Source organism: Thunnus thynnus, chromosome 3, assembly GCF_963924715.1.
Source record: "Thunnus thynnus chromosome 3, fThuThy2.1, whole genome shotgun sequence".
NCBI classification, from domain to species: domain Eukaryota; kingdom Metazoa; phylum Chordata; class Actinopteri; order Scombriformes; family Scombridae; genus Thunnus; species Thunnus thynnus.
The window spans coordinates 19947196-19969423 of NC_089519.1; the positions used below are offsets into that span (position 1 = coordinate 19947196).

At 40.5% G+C, this 22228-nt stretch overlaps 1 protein-coding gene across 2 annotated transcripts in view; it reads left to right on the top strand.

Annotated features, from left to right (window-relative positions):
- The window catches only part of fam184b (family with sequence similarity 184 member B), a 29662-nt gene that overhangs the window by 6364 nt on the left and 1070 nt on the right, over nt 1–22228 (top strand). Inside the window, exons 2-18 of one of the 2 annotated variants that reach the window (XM_067584645.1) lie at nt 576–764; nt 2380–3054; nt 3663–3798; nt 4252–4403; nt 4526–5071; nt 7076–7183; nt 7272–7558; nt 8389–8533; nt 9886–10005; nt 10296–10428; nt 10711–10841; nt 11289–11404; nt 12800–13159; nt 13294–13408; nt 14960–15067; nt 18376–18773; nt 19696–19797. In XM_067584645.1, the coding sequence (XP_067440746.1) occupies nt 576–764; nt 2380–3054; nt 3663–3798; nt 4252–4403; nt 4526–5071; nt 7076–7183; nt 7272–7558; nt 8389–8533; nt 9886–10005; nt 10296–10428; nt 10711–10841; nt 11289–11404; nt 12800–13159; nt 13294–13408; nt 14960–15067; nt 18376–18773; nt 19696–19768 (3792 nt within the window). In that variant the 3' untranslated portion in view covers nt 19769–19797. Of the gene's footprint in view, nt 1–575; nt 765–2379; nt 3055–3662; nt 3799–4251; nt 4404–4525; nt 5072–7075; nt 7184–7271; nt 7559–8388; nt 8534–9885; nt 10006–10295; nt 10429–10710; nt 10842–11288; nt 11405–12799; nt 13160–13293; nt 13409–14959; nt 15068–18375; nt 18774–19695; nt 21537–22228 lie in introns of those variants that run through there. The other variant, XM_067584644.1, reaches the window with a different exon arrangement.

The window sequence follows — 22228 nt, forward strand, 5'->3', positions numbered from 1 at the left end:
GAGAAATGATGAGAGAAACCTGAAGAGACCACACAAAAATATAACGGCTATATTATAAATCAGTCAGTCACATTAAAAAGAATGAGAGTAAAACAATTAAGTCTTGTCCCAGTCATTTAAGAGAGAACAGGTTCATGCTATATTCTTACAGTTGTCCAATACAAATAAAAAGTTTATAGGTCAAATCTATTTTAATCTATACCATCAGAGAGAAAAACTGTTATTCAGTCTGCAATGAAATCCTTCAATATCAGCAGTAAATATGAGCTGTTTCAGCTTGAAATTATTCTGCAGATTGTTCCACAAGGAAGAAAAATGGTGCATGGAAGCACTTTTGCTTTGCTAACTTGACCTCAGGGACAGAAAACCCTAAAAACCCAAATTTTCAACTACTGCATAAAATTATGTCCACTTGAGGCATGGCAGGCCCAACCAAGATGAACAAGACTGTAGGAGGCTTGTCAGTATGAAATATGTTGTTTTCGGTTACAAAGGAAATGATTGACATTGCGACTTTAAAGCATAAATTTACATCGTCTTTAAGTCTTTCCCTGTCTGTCGCTGACACTCTCCAGGTGATTTACTCTCTGAACATGAAGAATGAGGAGCAAGAGGCGGCCCTGCAGGCCTTGAGTCACGCCCATCATGAGGAGCTGCACCGCATCCTGATGGATACATGTCATGAAGGGGAGGGGTCAGCACTTAGGACACGCCTCCTGGAGCTGCAGGAGTCTCTTGATGAGCAGCAAAGAGTTGGAGCCCAGGTGTGTATGTGAGTCCCTGTGTGTGCGTGTGTGTGTGTGTGTATGTGTGCGCACTCTTACCCTCCTGATCATATGATGAGCCGACCTCATTCAAGGACATGTTGCATTGCTGTAATTTAATGTGTAAACTCCCAGCAGGAGCAGCAAATCAAACCTGCCACTAATGTGACCTACAGTAGTCAGCCTGGTTCAGATTGCCTGTTACTTTACCCAGTCTTCATGTGTAATTTACATGCTGTGCACCACACTAAAACATCACCATGAATCATAAATACACACATGACTTTCTTATGAGCTCTTTGGGGAAAAGATGCATCTTAAAAACCAAAGAAAATGTACATTTTTTAAATGTCTGACCATGCTCATCTGTCTGGTTTGTTTGTTGTCTGCCATGTTTTCCTGGTTTGGTTGTTTTTTTGGTGCCAATTCCAGAGCATGTTACCATAAGTGTAAACTTCTATCTGCATATCACATCTCTGCTTGAATACCCCCTAACAAGTGCTATAAGAACAGAGCTGTTGTTACGGAACTAACACAACTATAAGCTCTGTTTTTGTGAAACTGGGAGCAGACACACGTGCAGTAAATGTGCCCAAATAGGTGTCCAGAAGTGCAAGTACAATCCTACTGCAGTGCAGCATAATGTGGAAAAAGGGCTAGAACAAGATGAATACAGTTGGAAGAATACATTAAAGTGGACTAGTGCAATACTGGCACTAATGCAAATACTATGAGAAATTATATTATATTATATTATATTATATTATATTATATTATATTATATTATTTTGTCATTGCATAAACGTAAACATAAAGATAAAATTAGACTAAAGTGTTGAAAATAGTCTAGTCTTATATTCTGGTCACAAAAAATATTGTCTGGTCATATATCAGCACACCTCAAACATAGTGGCAGTCATCAGTTAAACCATTATCCTCAGTCAGTGCGGAGGAATATTAAACTGCATGTACTATATATTATTTTTTTCTGCAGTAAGTTACCATGGTATAATCACAATATTACACACAGAGATGCTCAGATAAAGAAAATAATTGACCTGTTAAAGGAAATATCTCCTCCTTGTACATTAATTTCAGGACGTCTCACATAGAGTAGGTATTATAAAGTAAGTATCTTATGAATCTGTCTTACTTTTGTGAAAGGATGAAAAAAGGTTTAGAATTTGGAAAATGGCTCCAACGTGCCAGATTTCAATCATGCACGCTGGTAATGATGTTTTGTCACAGAGTGAGTATTGTTTGAATGTCAAAACATTGTTGCTAATTGACCTTTATAGCCACGATCTTCCCTTTTTCAAATGTTACAGTATTTATACACATCGTCCACACTCTAGTGGTCTACACAGTTCCTATATCTTAACCTAACACCTTCGAGATCTGATGGCACTGCATATTTGTAGCATAATTCTGCATGAACAGTGTGATGTTGTCACCTCAGTATGAACCAAAGTTTCTTGAAAGGTTTCCAGAACGTTGATGGGGGAATAAAAAAAAGTTCTTTGAATCAATACCTTGAGTAATTTGTGCAGTTTTAAAGAAGCTGTATGCACATTCACAAGTGCAGTATGTAACATGATATCCTCTGTGCCTCCAGGTACAGGCGGACTTTGAGTGCTTCCGCATCCATGCGGAGGAGAGGGAGCGTGAGACTGAGGCTGAGCTGAGGAAAGGGTTTGAGGAGAGGCTCCAGGCCGCAGAAGAGGAGCTCCAGGAGGCCAAGTCCCAGATCAGCGCAGCCCAGGAGGAGAGCCTGCGGTTGAGCAAAGAACTGGAGAAGGCTGGAGAGCAGATCCAAGAGCTGGATGCCAAATGCGAGGAGCTACAAAAAGCGGCTGAGCAGGAAAGGGAGAGGAAAGAGGAGCAGAGGCAGAGAGACGATGAGGAGAAAAAGAAAGAAGAGGAGGACAGACAAACAGAAGAGCGGGAGGACTTGGAAAGAGTGAAAGGACTCTTAGAGGAGGTGAGCACACTGAAAGAGGAGAGGGACCGAGCGGAGGAGGAGAAGAGGCGAGCAGTGAAAGAGGAACGGGAGCAATGGGAAGGAAAGATGAACGATCTTAACGAGGAGAAAGAGGAGATGAGGAAGAAGATGGAGGCAGAATGGAGGGAGGAGCGTCGGAGGTGGGAAGAGAGGGAGGAAGAGGAGAAGAAAGGCATGCACAGCGCTCTGAGAGAAAGAGTGAAGAGAGCAGAGGCGGAGGTGGAAAGTCATCTGGAGAGGCTTGCGGAGAGCAAGAGAAACACAATCAAACTGCAAGAGCGAATACAGGTAATACACACACTCATTCCCATACTAATACTACATCCAACGCTGTGAGGAAGGGAGGTGAAAGGAAATTGAAATGTTGCAGCTTCCTGTCTCTGATGTACGCAGCTAATGATCGTTCGGATGGGAAAGTAGGGAGCGAGGTGGAAGTGGAAGCAGAGAGAGGGGGGGATTTTGCTTGTCTAACCACAGGCTGCCCTCCCTGAGTGCTATTCCCACTGCCAACTATCTGCTAATGAGTAGTTTGAGCAGGATAGATTTGCTGCACCACCACCATTACCACCTCACGCATGAGCATTAAGAAGCCCTACGAGAGCTGGCATGGAGCTGACACACGCCCTCACAGCAGACCATTAAAAGCTCGCAGCTGGGCTAGAGAGCTCCCTGACTCACCACATTTCATTCTCCATTTTTTTTTTTCTATCGCCCTCCCTGTCTCTCTGACTTGTGTTCTTTCTCTCCTTCCTCCTTATCTGTGTCAAATTTGCTGTCGGCTTCTCTCTCTTTCTCTCTCTCCTGTCCTCTTTGACGAACCACAATACTCCTCTGCACTGCCCTCCTTACGTGCCCTCGCGCCAAACTCCCTCCCGGCCCTTCACGCCTTCCTCCAGGACCTGGAGGAGGAGCTGGAACTGGATCGGAGGCGTGTATCCGAGGCCGAGGGCGTGGCTAAACGGGCGGAGGAGGAGCTAGCGGTCGCCAAGGAGAGGCTGCTGTTGCAGGAAGATGAGCTGCAGAGCAGAGCAGGTAGTCACTCAGTCCCCGTCTGTGTCTGTCTGTCCACCTGTCATCTCACCTGTGTGCACTGAAGAAAGCGTACATCGGTTAAACCCAGCTGAGCTCGGTGCATTTCCATTATTCATTCCAAGTCACCGTTAATTGAATTTTCGCCTCGCCATTATAATATATACAGAAAATGCAACAGACGCGCATTATTCATCCTCTACAAAAGCAAACAGTTTCATCAAAGTGTCATTATACCCAGTCAGCAAAAATGCCCCGAATTTTATTTATTGCATGATAATGATTTTTTGTTCTAGGCCCTTCCTCATTTAGTATCGGTCCGCTGTAAGTCCATTCTGCTTCTATTATGCATAATCACTCAGTATGCTCGTGCACGTACCGTATATGTGTGTGTGCCTGTGTTCACTTGGTTGTTTGTTGGCGTTTATTCTGTGTGTGTGTGTGTGTGTGTGTCAGAGGAGCTGCTGAACCGTGGAGGTTGCGAGGTGTGTGTGTGTGCTGAGGTGGATGAACTGAGGAGCCAGGTGAGCCGTCTGCAGAGCAGGAACAGAGAGCTGGAGTTACAGAGCAGCGGTAGAAACAGTGACCATGCCCGGCAGATACGCCAGGTAACACACATGTAAACACATGCATGAATACAAACAGTAGATTTATTTGTCTATGTATACACAAGTGCAATTACACAAGCACATATATGCATTGTACTATATGTGTGTGTGTGTGTTTATAGCATGCCGAGGCCCTGTCCTGTTTGCGTTCTGAGATGGTGAGAGCTCAGACAGAGGAGCTGCGTCGCATCCAAAAACACGCAGACGACGAGAGGGAGAAACTGCAGAGGGAGATAGAAAAAGAGAGAGAAAAGTTGCAGAAGGAAAGAGAGCAGGAGAAGGATCACATGGAGAAGGACAGAAACAGAGTCCGCAGAGAGAGAGATGAGGAGAAGGAAGCACTGCGCAAAGAAATGGAGGAGGTCAAAGAACGTCTGAGGAGGGAAAAGGAGGAGGAGATGGACCGGCAACGTAAGGAGTTGGAGGTCGAGAGGGTTCGTGTTCTCTCCCAGCTGGACAAGAACATAGAGCAGGTGGAGGCAGAGAGAGCCGGCGTGCAGCAGAAGCTGGAAGAGGAGAAGAAGAGGTTGGTGGAGAAGGCCGAGGAGGACAGGAAGCGGTTGAAGGAGCAGGTGCGGAAGGCGATAGAGGAGGTGATGAGGAGACACGCGGCCGAGCTGCACAGTGTACAAGAAGCTCTGAGCTCAGAGAAGAAGACCAACCAAGAGGTCAGCATCTGTTTGAGAGTTTATTCTTTTTAACTAGTAACGATTTCTAGAAATAGTAACTTTTCGGCACAGATCAGTAAAGTACTGCTCACACTTTTTAAGACCACGGCACCCCTTCATAAGAAATTTTTTGTCACGGAGCCCCTCCTTACCTCTGAGCTGATGTGTTGTGTAACTATGACAACCGTCCATTGTCATTAGCAGAGCTGCAATGTCTCCTTCCATTCAAAAATGTGTTTTCCTTCTTGTTCCTTCGGTTGGATGTTTGAGCTTCACTGTGCAGAATGATGTAGAGTGTTCAGAGTTTAACACCAGAAGGTTGTTTCACACTAATCTGCTGAAAGTGGAAAGTTTCAGTGAATCTTGAGTTAAAGGCGCGCACCTACTATCATGATCTGTGATATCATTTCCAATCGTGGTCCCGTATACGAGGTAATTAAACTTTTTTTGAGGAAAAAACATGCCAAACACAATTCATTATTCCAAGCAGAGGAATCTTATATGTCTTAAAACATGACTGGAGGGGATCTTTAAACATTTTTAAAACAGTTATTTTAATATTTTTTACTTCTTTTGTTTTATTATATTTTAAAATATAGCATAAAACATTGACATTAACGTTAATGTAAATATCAACTCAATTTAACATGGTGAAATTGTATTAAAAATGCATGTAATAAATGCAGAATGACATCAAAAAAATTCTTACACCCACTTCACTTCGTACACATATCTTTCACTGAATATGTTTACATTCACACAAGAAACTAGATTATCAAAAGAAATCAGGGAAAGGCAGGAAATGAGATGATGTGTTTACATGCGTAGCAATAAGCTGACCACTCTAAAACCTACATTTCTATACAACTGTTTAGTAGTCTGATATTTTTCACTACTTTACTACTTTTTAGGCTAAGACTGGGATAGTGTTAACGTGATATGACACTCCATTTCTCATTTTTCCCCTTTTTTGTGAAGCATTTGGACTATTAATGCAGTGTGAGGACAGGCATTGTACTGAAAGAGCACACAGTTTTTTCACAGTGTGCACATGTATCTGAATTTCAAAAAGAGTCTATCGTTCAGCTGTGGCAGTCAGCTTTTGTAGGCTTAATTTTAGCTTCAGATTCAGTTAGACTTTGGATTTATTATTTTAGATACAAGCACACATCACTATAAGCCACTATGAGTAACAATATTTCCTTTCAACCCTCCACACAGCTGCGACATTAATACTTTCCCTGTTCTGTGTCTGTGAGATGCTCATGTAATTTTGTAAAAAACACCTCAGAAACCCAGTCGAGCATTCACAGAAATCAGGATTCTCCAGCTGAGATCTGGTTGTGTTGACTCTTGATATTACAGAGGTTACTTCAGTGCATGTGGACACACATGATTGAGTTGGACACTCTTTTACACAGTTCAGGTCACAACAGGCATCAACCCCTTAGTCTAATTAGTTTCCAACATTTTGAGCTTGTGACTCTTTAAAATTAAGTAATATTCTAATTGTGACATGAGTCTTAAGAGTTATGACCATGTTAACTGTCTTTTAAAAATGTTTTTAGAAGCTTGAGGAGGTGAAATTATAATAACATAATTTACGAGAAAAAAGCAAAGATCAGAAGAATGGCTAAAAAAATTAATACATTTTTGTAGTCTAAATGTTTTGTTTCTGCCCTCCTATTCTGATAATCATGTCATGATTATATCAGATTATATCTTGTGACCCCGCTGGGGGGTTCCCACTCTGACGTTTGGAACCACTGGTCTAAAAGAGTGTGTTTAATGAATATTTTTGGCATTCAGTGTGTAAATGTAGAGATATAAAGAGATTTTATCATATAATTGCTTGGCCTTTGAGCCTTGTGTTAATGTGCACTTCATCGTGACTAATTATTAATTAGGCTTTAGTAATAAGATGATGAAAGTATGGTCGGGTTAAATACTAAAAAGGAAAGTTAATGTAATAGTTGTTTTGATGATTATGAACATTCTTGAAAGGTTTGTGCGCGTCTGGAGGAGGAGAGGAGAGGTGGAGAGGAGCTACGCAGCGGGCTGGAGAAGGAAAAGGAGGAACTTGAGACAAAACTGAAAGATGCCAGCAGTGAGGTGAGGAGACTACAAGTACAGTATTCATAATCATTTACATTTATGAAGCTCTGATTTTTTCATAACAAAAAGGTTTCTGTGTTCTCAGATCTGTCGGTTGAAGTCAGTAATCCATCAACAAGAAAAGAAAGAAAAGGTCGGCCCCGAAGCTGCACCCTCATCCTCTCGCCTGGAGGAGGAGCTGCATCAGACGCGGAGTCGACTGGCTCGGATACAGGAGGAGGCGGAGAGGCAGCGGGACAGGCAGCAGAGAGAGATAACGTCCCTGAGAGCTGACAAACACCGGCTGGAGGAGAAAGTCCTGGAACAGAGCCGACTGAACACGGAGAGGAGCCTCCTTGAGCAGAGCCAGCGGCACACCGAGGACCAGATCAGGTAGCGGAACGAATACAAACCTGCCAGAACTGATTCAATGTGTACAGTATGTATAATATCCTCATTTTTCCTTTCATCAGTTCAATTAGATGATGTTTTATCACCATGAAACTTGTTTTAACAAAGCAAAACATGACAACAAATCGGCTACAACAATAAAAATGATACATAAGCCATTAAACTGTGTTAGTACATCAATGAAAATTAAATCAATATCGCAATTCAAGCAAACATTTGCCTTAATGGTTTTCCTGAAGACCAATTAGCCTGTCTGGTCTCATTTAGTGATTCTACATCTCTAGCAGCATCATTCTCATCATATACTGACTGTGATTACTGTACATGCACATTAAAAACAACAGATTACTGCAGTAAAAATAAACAGCGTGTTTAATTACTCTCATGCAGATTCACAGTCACACTCGTACAAAAGGTTTTCATCCCTCTGCACACTGTCGATTAGACAACATAATGCAATCCTCTACCCGAGCTACTACTACAGGTCCCTAGCTATACTTGGGTTTCTTCTTCAGAAACACAAATGGGGGTTTTGTAATCCCTTAATAAGACAAAGAAAATCAAGTTTTGCATTTAAATGGATGAAATCAATTTATTAAGAAAAGTGTGATATAATCAGATTATTTCTATGCTTGTAGGAGTGCAGGTTATCAACTAAACCAGAAAAAATAGTGTTCTTTAAATGAAGAAGACGCATAAGAGAAGATGGCACTAAAAATGATCACACAGCGGAGTGTAGCAAGAAGAAATAAACAGTAATTTTGCATGTAGGTTAACTCTGCCTTACTTCTTGTTCTGATGCATGCCTCCAGGGCAGAGTGTGAGGATCGTCTCAGAGCAGAGTTCAGGATAGAGATGAATGCCGCTGTTGCTGAGAGCGAGCAGAGATGGCAGAACCGAGAGCAGGAGCTGCAGACACAGATAACTGAGCTGCAGAGTCAACTGGACGAGCTGCAGGTGAGCCTTCTTCACAAACTAAACCCATCGGTACTTAATGCGGTAATTCTTTAATCTAAGGATCTAGTTATCACCTGATATCAGAATTGACATGTAGCTTTCACTTCATCATTCATATTGTTAAAAAAACAGATGTGTGCAGCGGTTCAGATGTCTGGAACCATGCAGATCTAATTAGAGATTGAGTCACACAGTCAAGGTACATTCAGCTCCTAGAAAGCACAGAAAACCAGTGTGACTGTCATACTCTAAGATTAGCATCATACCCCTCCCCCTCTTTAAAACCAAGAGAGAAAGAAGCTTGATTGACTCATTTGATGAGGCTGCTTTCATTGTTTGCTGCAACTAATGTTTATTTTCATTGTCAGTTAATCTGCAGATTATTTTCTCGAGGAGTCAATATTTATGAATTATGTTAGAAAATAGCTAAATATACCCATTATAATTTCTCAGAGCCCAAGATGACGTCTTCTATCATAGATACAAGAGAAAATTAGAAATGAGAAAAGCAGCAAATCCTCAAATTTAGGAAGCAAATATTTGTCTTTTTTTGCCTTAAAAATGATCGACTTATCAATTGATCGACTAATTGGTTAAGTTCAGTAGTGAGTTCTTTTATTTCTTGATTCATTCTCAAAACAACATGTTGAGGATCAGAGATGTTTCTCTCCTTTTAGCTGCCATCAAAATCATATTTTGGATTTCATTCGGGTAATAAGGTAATGTCTGACTTGCCAAATGTTATTTTACACATCAAGATCAGTTTTCTAGTCATAAACAGTTGTACACAGTTGTATAATGACTTCTGTGGCTCCGGAGAAGCTTTGCAAAGTCTGAGAAAATAACCGTAGTGATGTCACTAGGGTATCTCAATTTGGAGATATACAGTATATTTGTACCAGAAAGCCTGATGTGCAGACTGGGAGTCTAAAAGTTGTGGGCGTTTACAAGGCAGGAGAGTCTAATTAAACACTAATGAAAGGCTCTTGAGTGACATTATGGGAATTGTAGGATCCAGTGTTGCTAGACCTTGATCCATATTAGAGACTAAAAGTCAGGATCTGCTGACCATTCAAATCTGAATCTTGTGAGACCCCCATTAGAGTGCAATAGTGAGTCACTGGAGTACACTTTTAATTAGTTCCATAAGCTTGTCTTGAGTGCACAATGAAGTCAGAGTTTTATTTATTTATTTCAAGAAAAAAAACGTTGGAGTCTGCAAATTCTTAAACAAAAGCAATGTCTCCATTTAAATAATTTAATGGTCGCTGCAAATTCATCATCTCTGGATTACTCTGACGGCACGCAGAGACTTAAAATCCTTTTTGCTCACAACTTTCTCGCTAATGCAGGTGGAGAAAAAGAAGGCGGGTTCGGGAGACGATTGCCACGGCAACCCCGAAATTGACAGGCTGAGGACGGAGGTTCAAGAGACCAAGGAGATAAACAAGAAACTGAGGGATCTGCTGCAGGTACACACGCACACACACACACACACACACACACACAAACACACACGCACAAACATTTTCAAAAATCATATGTACACTCTTTCAAAGGTTTTTCTCTGTGATGAATAATTTAGCGACTTTGGTGATAGCGCTGCAGAGCTCGAAGTGGAATGGCAACGTATTGCTATTCTATGAGTGCATTCATCCATGTAATATACAGCATATGTGGAGTTAAGTACAGTTTATCTGTAGTGTAAAAACATGTTTGTGTGATCTAAAAGCATGCAGCTATTGTAAAAACTGTGTTGAAGGAGCCCCAGAGCCAGTCTTTAGCTGAGGAGAGACACAGTCACGCAGTGGAGCTGCAGACGTTACAGCGACAGGCAAAAGAAGATCTGCTGTCTGAGAGGAACAGACTACAGACCATGCACCACCTGGAGCTAGGTAACACACACACACACACACACACACACATGCGCATACACATACACGTAAACATTAGCATAAGCACACACAGACAGTAACACATTCCCTATATGTAGCTGCATGGACACATGAACACACACACACACACACACAAGGAGCGATATACACATTGAGATTATAAATTCAACAGTGAAGTTCCTATTGCCATGGATACACTTCACCATGGCAACAGCAGAAGGGTACCTGTCACAGTGGGCCAAATTGATTTTGTTTTCTGTATGTGGTTCTGTGTGATATCAGATAAGCAGCGTGCGGAGTTGACCCAGCAGCACACCGAGTGGAGCAGACAGATGACCCAGAGACACATGCAGCAGATAGAGGACCTGCAGGCTCAACTACAAGCACACACACAGATGATGGCCCTGCAACAGGTGACACACACCGGGGCGAGCGATGTTGAATATTCAGTCCCCCTTGGGTTGAGTTTGCACAAACAGAAACACACAAATGTCTCAATGTCTTTGTCTGTGTGTTATAGCCTATCTCCCACTAACATAATCTCTTTTTATCAGACGCACACAAGCAAACAAATACCTTTATTTATATATATACATTATGTGCACACAAATCACAACCATTTCATAACTGATATCATTATCCTCCACATGAATGAAATACTCCATGACTCTGGGATAAAGCTAACAAAGTACATAAGTGTCTACAGCAGCACTAACCTTTTTAAAAACTGATATCTGAATCTTGGCATTAATGGAGATTTTGACAATGTATCCACTGTGTGTGTGTGTGTGTGTGTGTGTGTGTGTGTGTGTGTGTGTGTGTGTGTGTGTGTGTGTGTGTGTGTGTGTGTGTGTGTGAAGGACCTGAAGCAGCAGAACCAGTATCAGGTGTTTGAGCGACAGCTGGATGAGAGTCGCTGTGCCATGCTGGAGCTGCAGAGAGAGAACGCAACATTGAAGAAACAATTAAAGGAAAAGTAAGGAAGGGAGTAGAAGGAGTAGATACATGTAAAAAAAAAAAAAAGACTTATTTACTTCTTATTATTAACACAACCATTTTTCTTGATTATCCAATTTATTTAGTCAGAGAATAGTGTAAAATAATGTCCTTTACAGACTTTCAGAGCCCAAGGGGACTTATTCAGATTAATTGTTTCATCTGATTAACAATCAACACCCAAATATATTCAGTTTACTATCCTATAGTAACATATAGACAAAGAAACATATTAAATCCTCATATTTGAGAAGGTGGAAATGATGAATATTTGGCTTTTTTCTTGAAAAATGACTGAAATGATAAATCCATTATAGTAATTTTCTTTCTATCAACTAATTGATCAACTAATCATTTCAGCTCTAATATCTTTGGTATCAAGACAATCTACATACCAAATTGGAAGCAGTAAAAGGAATAGTTTTGGGGTTTTTTTGTTTTTTTAGAGAGACTTAGATGAGAAGATTTATTTTTACCAGCACTTCTAAAGCTCACTAATTAACACATTATAACCCCTGTAAAACCACAACTTGTTGTTTTGATCTTTTGGCTTTTGTATGGATTAAACACATGAGATATAATGTGTTAATTGGTGAGGTGTTGATAGGTGGGTTTTTGAACTTTGAAAGAGACATAGTAGCTGCTCCCCTCTGCTCCCAGTCTTTATGCTAAGCTACTCTAAAACTAAGCTAACTATCTCCTGGCTGTAGCTTAAAACAGTATTTACTGTACAAACATGGGAGTGGTATCAATCATCTCATTTAACTCAGCAAATAAGCATATTTCCCAATCGCAAGCCTTTAAGACAGTTAGGAAAAAACGACAACACATCCTGAGACAAACTGCATAAATCATTCTGGCTATGATTGAAATTCTGTTTAATTTGCATGCGTTTGTATTTTTATCCCTGTTCACTTCATTTTCATTTATTTACGAAAGATTTAGGAAACCCTCCCACTAAGCAAAATGTATGCATGTTCAGCCAAAGATCAGTCCAGTTTTTTGGGGGAATATGACCAAAAAACATCTTACAAACATGCACTTCTTCTGTGATTTTTGAGCTCTTTATTTGGAGCATGTTTTCATATGTATCAATGTATCTACTGTTTGGTCCAAAATCCTGGTTTATATTAAAAGTATGTACTGTGTCATGATATCCAGTAATATACAGGCTAAATTAGCTGGAATGTTTCCATCAGTAATGGATTCAGCCATTTTCAGGGCCACTGATGTCTTTTATCCAACAGCCCAGATAAAAACAGCTATTACTGTTTGCAACTTATCGTAACTGTGTTATTATATTAAACATCCCACTTCCATTATTTTCCATTCCTTTCCTTTCCACCCCTCTGTTGTATCTACTGCCCCTCCCCAGGTCAATACAAGAGAAACCTGAGGCCGAAGAGAAAGAGGAGGAGAGCACAGAACTGCACAAGAAGAGAGACGCCCAGCTCGAAGAAGAAGCACAACGTCTGAAGGAGGAAGTGGAGAAACTGAGGGTGGAGATGGAGAAACTGGAGGAGTCACAGAAACACTGGGAGGAGAAAAAAGAGGAGGATGTGAAAGAAGAGGAAGTGGAGGAGGAGGAGAAGAGGAAGGAGCGGGAAGAGGAGAAGAGGAGAGAGGAGGTGGAGGAGATCAAGAGGGAGCACAAGAAGGAGATGCAGAGTCTGGTCTCTGAATACAGCAGCGCTCAGACGCACCTGCAGGCTCGCATAGTAGCTCTGGAGAATGAGTGAGTACAAGACGGAAACACAGAAATACATAATTATTAATAACACATTTAAAATGAATATAAAATGGTTGTGAACTTGAGGACGGGTATGAGAGAAAAGATGTGTGTGTGTGTGTGTGTTGATTTAATTCCAGGCTGCGTGAGCGGGAGGAACGGTGCAGGAGGAGGGAGCCTCGATGTGATGAGCTGCAGTTGGGGAAACTCCAGGAGAGACTTACAGAGAGAGACCAGCTCATTAAACGATTAGTGGTGAGAGCATGCACACACACACACACACACACACACACACACACACACACACGCACGCACAGATCACTTGTTTACCTGTGGAAATGCTCCTCTGATCACTCCATATTCACTCCAGAAGATCCTCTTACTTTAGGGATAAGTCTGGTGATCAATCTAAATTTTTCTTATTGTCAACAAATTCCATTAAAATACCAAAACCAACAATGAACTGATCTTTTTAATCTTTTTAAGTGTTGTCTGTGTAACCACAGCCTGATATATCTCAGTCCTCTGTACTGTAGACCTCCGTTTTTGTCCAAAAACTATTAAAAACATTAAAGAGCCACACTGTTGCACTGGGTAACGTGTTTCTTCATTACTATGAATGTGAGCACTGTAGTTTATTTTGGGTCAGTCACACAAACACTGTCCTGCTACCATAAATACAAAAAGGTGATCCAAATCCGCAGCTGAAAATAGTCCCCAACAAATGCACCACCTGTTTGAGTAATGTTTGCTTAAAGGGCCACAACTGTTTGGTTTGAGTCTGAGTGCCACAAATAAAGTAGAGAAGTCAGAAAATATTGAGAAATGGACTTAAACATTTTCAGTTTTGGTCTTTTCATGAGATTTGTTAACATTATGGAAACTGTACAATATCACCAGCCTTATCCTGGATTGTTCCTGCCCAAGCTAAGATATTTTATATATTTTTTGCGTGCAGTGTATTTCCAAGGCAACGACTGATACTTTACATAACAGCAGAAACAGTACATTAAACATATGTTACATGTTGCTCATTTTTATGATTTGGTTTACAAATCTGTGTCTATCGTAATCTTTTTTTATGATTTGACAAAAACAAACAACAACAACAAAAAAAGTAACTCAATGTTCACTGATTAGCTTTTTCCAGAGCTTTCAACCGCATCTCACCATTTTCATCAGCAGATGGCAATGGCTCAGTTGTCATTATGTTCCTACTTGGATCATGTGACTCTATGAAAACTGAAAAAAATGCTGGTGCAGAAATGTTTTTTTCTGTCAAACTGCTGTCTCCAATATCCAGAATGAACAGTCAACTTTATGATGTTTTGAAGTTAAATACTTCATTGCTGATTGACTTTGAACAGCCCCTCACAAGCTAAACAGTCATTATATTGAATCCTGTTAAACTGACCAGTTTATACAATTCAAATCAGGGGAAATTACTGTACACAGTGTGGAAACTCACCTGACAGGAAGAACTTTTACTAATTCTTGCAGCCAATCAGCAGTGCAGTGACCAAGTGTTCTTCTTCTAAAACTGCCTTTGGAAGAGGGCAGATTTTTAAGAATGTAATAACTTTAACCATTCAAAGCAAATCAAATTGGAACAGCCTCTTCATAAATCTCCTCTGGTCATATATGCGTAGGAGAGAAATTAAATTTTTTGAAGTGTCCTCTGCCAGAGTGCCGTGTCTACCATCTGTGCGCCATGAGGCAGCTTAGCAAACAAGTACACCCTCCAGACAACAACACCAACTGTGAATAAGGCCAATGAAAGTCCTTCCTCATCCTCCTTCCCTCCAGGAAGAGAGGCATCAGCTGCAGCTCCACCCTCCTGTTGCCGGGGACAACAGCACCCTCAGGCTCCGTGACAGCAAGTCCCGCCCCGGGAGCGTCACGCCAACCATGAGGGTGAGTTTGTCTGTTCGGCTCGTGCACATAATGTATTCATCAAAACTAGCCTCCTTCCAGCCAGAAGCGCTCACTGGGCCGCAGCCAACTTCTGTTAGAGGCTGTAAAATGTACAAGCTCGCCCACTCAGCAGATCACCAGTCTGTCATAAAGACGCGTCCCCTGTGTGTAATGTGTCCATCACACAGATTTTAATTGTATGACATTTGACCAGTAAAGATACAGGCTTGTGTGGAGAGTTCTTTAAGAGTGAAAGTGTTTCCTACAAAATACAAAAACACGTTTAATGATGTAATCTTGTACCGTGCTGTATATTTGACTTTGGACATTGATCTTTAACTTCATTTGTCTCAGTGAAACACTTCATATGCAGATATTATAATATATATGATACCTTGAGGAAGATTTTAATCTCAGAAATAAAACCCTCTTTGCAGCTTTAATAATAACAATGTGACATTCATTTTGGTGTCAGTCATGGATAAGTGATCACGGACGCTCTGGGCTTATAAATGTAAGCATGATATGTAAAGCATGTGCTGTTTACAGGTTGTAGTGGCTCATAGTGACAAGATTTAAGAGTGAATAAAAGGCAGCAAAATGTCCACAGACACCTCACAAACCACTCCTGCAGCGTAACCCGCTTCTCTAGTGACCATCTGGATGTTCAGTAAGGTCCAAACACTCACTGTTTGGAGCGTTGTGTGTTACAAATAAGAATGATAGTGCAACAAGGAGGCTGTGTATTTTAACATATTTTGGTAAAAATGAGATATCTCATGAAGGTCTGACAGACCAAAACATCATAAACTAGAAGAGTGTGCTCAGTAAAAAGCAGAGCTTTGCCAGGTGTGCCTGGGGTCATGTTGGCGGTGATGCACCTACTGCAACGCCACCACAACTGCCAGATGCAACCAGTGGAGATTTGCAAAGTTTTGAATTGAAGTTTTTTTTTGTATAGTATAGTCTCAGTTTTCTTTAAGATGCATAGAATAGTGTAATGGTATTGTAAGCGAGTGTCCTGGGTTCGCCTAACTGTATGAACTAATAAGGAAACAATGTACGGGACAATAAGTCCAAACTTCTCATTTTAAAAATTGTTATTTACACAAAATAAAACCTCTTCCTGCCTCTCTCTCCCCTCCCAAACAAAGAGTTGAATTTCACTCCTCCCGTCCTTCCCGGCTCGAGTCAAGATGACAAAATAACAAAAACAAAAACGGGGATTTATTCATCTTGTATTGTGTTTAACTTAAGTGGATCATAATATGTTGGGTACGGATTAATCTGCAGATGCTCCCGCTCAAGATCAGACCAAACTTTTCTATGGCTGTCAGTTTTGAGCCACAACAAAGGCCAAGACTAGGTAAGCCTTGTTTGTGAAAGTCTTTACTATAGTTTCATAAGGAATCGTACGGAAGAGGATTAGGGCAACATGTGAAAAAATTATTTGAGTTCTGAGTTTAAAGTCAGAATTCTGACATTTCTGAAATTAAACTTTATTCTCAAAATTTCTGACTTTAAACTCAGAACTCAAATACATTTTTCACGTGGCCCTAATCCTCTTCCATAGAATTGCATTATAAAAATATTTTTAAAAAAAATTGTTAATCACTGCAACAACGAGAAGTCCTTGAGCATACCCACATAAATGTGCACAAAATATTTGGCTGATGGGTCCAGTAGTATGCAAGATTAGCTGCGGACACACACACACACACACACAACCAATCGTATGATCTCCTTCCAGGTTTACACCTGGCGGAGATAACTAATAAATAATTCAGCAGTAAGTGAGACAGTGTGGAGGAGATTTTCACATTTTTATTCAAGTTGTGCCTTACTTTGATGCACATTCAGGTATACAGAGACTCTTTTCAACATATTTTGGTAAAAAAAAAAATACATTTTTGAAACATTTGTATGTACGTACTGAGCATATGGAAAGACAGCAGAGGTGTTGTTTACACTGCAGAAGTGGTTTGAGAAGTTTCTAGGGACGATTTTACACTTTTTCTCTGCTGTGAAAATGTGTCAACTGATATGAAGTCAAGCTGACCACAGCTGCTGCTCTCCATGAAGCACAGAATTACACTGAGCGCTGCCTGAATAACAGAGTGGTTCAAATCTTTTCCTTCAGATTTGTTGCAGCATTTCATTGAGTCTACACTGGCACTTTGAATTATAACTGCTATCTCCTCGGTCAGTCAAGTTTGTGTTTGTCAATAAATCTTTTTGCATAAGACATCCATATCTCCTGGAGTTTCTGAATTGACGAGCTCAAGATTTCTATAATGTGTTCAATATTTAGGAAATATTTTGGGCAGAGCATCACTTTAAGTTCAGACTTTTCAATGCCTCCCTCACTGGCACTATGTGCAGCAAAGGCAAAATAATGTCACTCCATATGAAATTGAATTACCCTCAAAGGCAAAATGGCAGTTTTCATCATCCATCCAATACGCCATCACCTGCAACCTGTCAGTAATCTGTCTTTCAATGGCTGCAGGCCACATAATTATATCCACACAGTAGTGACAAAACTTTTCTTTTTGTCAGCAAAACCCATGAAAAGATCAAAACAAACCACAGATAACTCTGTCTCTCAGTGCTTTCCAACTTCTCAGTCCTTTCTGTGGCAATTTGTTCCTAATGGAGACGTTTATCTTTAAAAACAGGTCACAAATATATAGTTTTAATGTTTTTTTAAAGGCCAGGTAGTTCTCTCAAACATCTGGGCTCTGCAGTTTTTGGCAACTGAGTAAATAGTGCATTTGTTGGGGACTATTTCACATTTCGTGCTCTCACAAATGATATATGGAGTTGGATGTGTATGTGGGATTGCATCAAAATGAAGAACAGTTGCAGTGTTCATGGTAATAAAGGAAAATGTCACGTAGTTCAGCGGTGTGGCTCACTGATGTGTTGTTAAATAGTTTTTCGACAATAATTGAGGTCTTGAGCTTTTGTTACACAGCCAATCCTTCTTAGGAGAATCAATTCAGTCATCTATTGGTGGTTTTGGCTCTTCTATGCAAAGAAGAATACAGACCACCAGCAGACTTCTCTTTTAAACAAATACACCTACAGTAACAGTGTTTCTTACATTGTACTCACCAGCAGTCTGAGGTCACATCAAGTTGGATTTAATTATTATTATATAACATACTGCCAGCCTTAATATGAGTGGAGAATAATTTCACTGTGTGGATTTTGATTCATGTCATCATTAAATAAAAAGTACAAAACATCAACATAAATCATGCTGGTTTTAAAATTCAAATGTATGTGTTTTTTTCCTCTAACAGAGGAAGCGTGTGGAGTCACCTCCTCGTGTCACCAGCATCCCCAGCGCCGGTACTTACGACAGGAGCATCTTCCCGCCCCAATCCTCCTCATCGTCTTCCTCCTCCTCTTCCGTCCATCAGCACTCCTCCTCAACCCTCCCTCACCAGTCCAGCTCCCACCCGCAGACTTCCCCCCACTACTCCACCTCCTCTCTTCCGCACAAGCACACCTCCCTCTCCCTCAGCCAACATTCCTCCCCCTCTCTCCCTCGCTCCGCCAGATCCCGGACCTCCTGTATCCCCCCTACTCCAGCGCCCACCGCTCCCCTCCCTGTCTGCCCCTCGCCACAAACGGGCATTCGCTACGTGTCCCCCTCCTGCCAGGACCCACACGCACACCTGCAAGCCCATTCAATCAGGTATGGACTTTTTTAAAAAGGTGTCTTGTTTTCTTGTAAACAAACAAAAAATACATTCATGCTTTGTGTCTTTGAGGTCTAACAAACAAGTTGAAATCTTTCTTATATGACAAACATGCAAGGCAGACTTTTTGAATATTTATTTGAGTATTATATAGGTTCTTTTTAAACACCAATTCTTCAAATGGGGCTATCCTGAATCACCGCCATCACTGACTGAATCAGAAGTACTACTTTTAGCAGTAGAGCTCCTCACTGGTGACTGAAAGTACTGTTGACAGATCATTCATGACACACAGTATGTTACTGCCTGGTTAAAAGCTTATTTAAAGGTTGCAAAAACAAAAGAAACAATCATGATGTGATAATTCTGTCATGAACAGTTGGCTGTGGAGTTATTAACTTTATAAGCTTTGCTTGTATCGACTTAGTTTTGTACTGAACTGACAGTTTGAACCAGCAACAGACTGTGGTTACTACTGAAATGAAGACAGTCAGAATCAGCACCAAACGACATGGCGTTAAGTTTGTTTACTGATGTGCATTTGAATGGTTATGCAATCGTTTAGGTAAAAAAAAAACCCAAAAAAACAATCAACATGGTCAGTGATGATAAATCTTTGTACTAAACTCATGTCCACTTCTACGTGCTGTGTTTGTTGGTGCATTACTGACACCAACTTCCGTTCAGTGGAATAACATGAAACCTGCAGCAGGAATGTGAACAAATTGAGGACCTGCACATTTAAACATTGCTCTTTAGCGCTACTAGTGGTCAAAAACAACTCCACAGGGTACCTTTAATATCTTGGGAGTGAAATATGGTTGTGTGAAATACTCAGAACCTGGACATAATGTAAATATATATGTCAATATGTTTTTTGTTTGTTTTTTTAAATCAATGTCTTTTTGTGTTTTGCAGGGGCCCGTATGTGGAGCAGAGGGGGACAGAGGGGCTAAAGCAGGAGTGGTTCACCAAATACTTCTCCTTCTGAGCACAAATACACACACACACACAGCAGCTGCAAGTACATTTCTTCACATACAGTTCATTGCTTCTTATACACATCCGTTTGCTTCCCACATACACACACACAAAACCTTAAAGGGGAACTCCACCGATTTTACACATCAGAGTCCGTTTACAGGTCTTTGGGAGTGCTACTGCATATGTGAAAAAAGTTGTATAAAGCCTTTTGTGGCTCCTGAAGGAAGCTGCGCAAAGTCTGATGAATTGCCCCAAAGAAACATCTGTTGGAGCTGAAAACTACAAGTTTGAAAATGAAAAAAAAAAAATCTGGGGTTGTGGAGTTAGAAAGAAGTGAGGTTACCAGGCTACATTAGCCGCTACTAGCACAATACATGTCGTTCGCGAATGATTCGTGTAAGAGAACGAATCTTTTATTTGAACGAACTGAATCACTTCCTGAAACTATCCGTTCATTTCTCAGTTCAGTTGAGCTCTCAGTCAGTTGCGAGCGAAAGTGATTCGTTTGCAGGGATCGTATCAGTATCATAGAGTGCATAAACACAACTGCTGCATCTGTACTCATGAGATTTTAAATACCTTAAATTTAAAATGAGCTAGCTTATATTTGACAATCCCTGAATTATTTTTTTAAAGTCTCACCACCTTTCGTAGTTTACAATGCGTGGTGAAACCTGCAATATGAAAAAACGGGTGGCTGACACTGTCTCAGATCCTTTAACCGCGAGGGAACGTCGCATGTTCAATGATCCAAGCACTGACCCAGTGCCCACCCTTCACCCTCCCTCTCATGTCTTGAAGTCTCGAAGAAGAAAGTAGTATCAAATATCTTATTTGATTATTATGTGTCGCGAAAATATACACACTGTACATGATAGCGTAACACTTTATTATAGCAGCTTTCAGTTTGCAAACAGTATCTTTATCCAACTAAGTTCTCAGCTCAGTGGCTTCTCCTTCACGAATGACCGTTCCCAGTTTTAGCGTGTTTCAGGTCAGTGAGGGGGATTATACGCAGTCAGAGCTCCGATCAAGCACTGAACGATTCAATGAACGAATCTTTTTAATGAACTCTTTCTAGTGATTCAGTACACTGAAAAGAACCGCTTTGCTCATCGCTAACCTGAATCTGTACAGTCGATTGAATGAGTCATGTTACACTGTGGGTAACGTAGGCGGCAGGTTTTGACAAGGAAGAATAATGCATGGCGTAAAAAAGATGTCTCTGGTTCTGCTGCATTGATTTTGATTTTTTTTAAACTGCCCATCGTGTGTATGTATGTTATAGATGTGCAATGCTAAATCGGTGGAGTTCTTTTAAAACACACACACACACACACACAAACAGAGACATGGCAACATTAACATACGTATGGGCTCATCACCAGCAAGGTCATCTCAAACATTGCCTCAAAGCTCAACCAAAAAGTGCTTCTCAAACACATGCCTGACCTCTTCTCAGAACATAGGCCTGCCGGATCTTGTTTGTATAGTTTGGAATGTCTCCATATCTGTTTTTGTTTTTTTTAAACAGTCTTCCTTTTTTAAATGCAACTTTTGCTCTAATCTCATCACATGATTACTCCAGGAAAACGTACATTTTTTTGAAATCAGCAACCAAGTGTCTCTTCGAGTATGGAAGCATTCGACGTATTCAATCAAGATCCTCGTCAATACGGACACACACGACTCACCATACCAAAATGAAGCTTGTTTCAATGCAAAAATGTATAATAATCTTAATGAACAAATTGAATAAATATTTTGTTTTTGTACGTGCTTCTTCTTTATACATTGGTGTAACATGAATTAAAATGAATCACGTGGCCCGACGGTCAACATGGACTACCTGCGTTAGGGGCGGGTGCATGGATGTATTATAAGAACTGGATACCAGACGCCAAAATGACACCAGTTCACTTGAATGAAAAATGCTGAACGAGCACATAAGCCTAAAGTTTCCTGGATGACGTCACGCACATAAAAATAGCTTTTCTAGACTGTGGAAAGGTCTTACAAATACAAAACTCTCATAGATTAAAAATTCTTAATACAAAGAGTAGTAATTGAACTTATTTGCAGTTGGAGGTGTCAAAAGTTTTGCAGATGCCCCTTTAATGATGATTGTCTATGTGGAAAATTTTTATTGGGCCACAAAAGCACAACTTGCACCAAATCCAGCTCTCACAATACATCCATGGGCAGGTGATGTGTATAAAATCCTCTATCACAGTATATTTAATGATATCTCGATATACAATTAAAATCTCGATATATGTTGTGATACATAGTAAATATTTTTGAAAATTGATGGGAGATAGAATTTATTGATTAAAAAATCACTTTGGGGTGTGTTTTTGGCAAATTAAACCCTCAAAAATCACATAAAAATGACCAAAATTACCATTATTGTCCAACCGGTACTGGACTTTTGAGACATATATAAAAAAAATATTTGCCAATATCA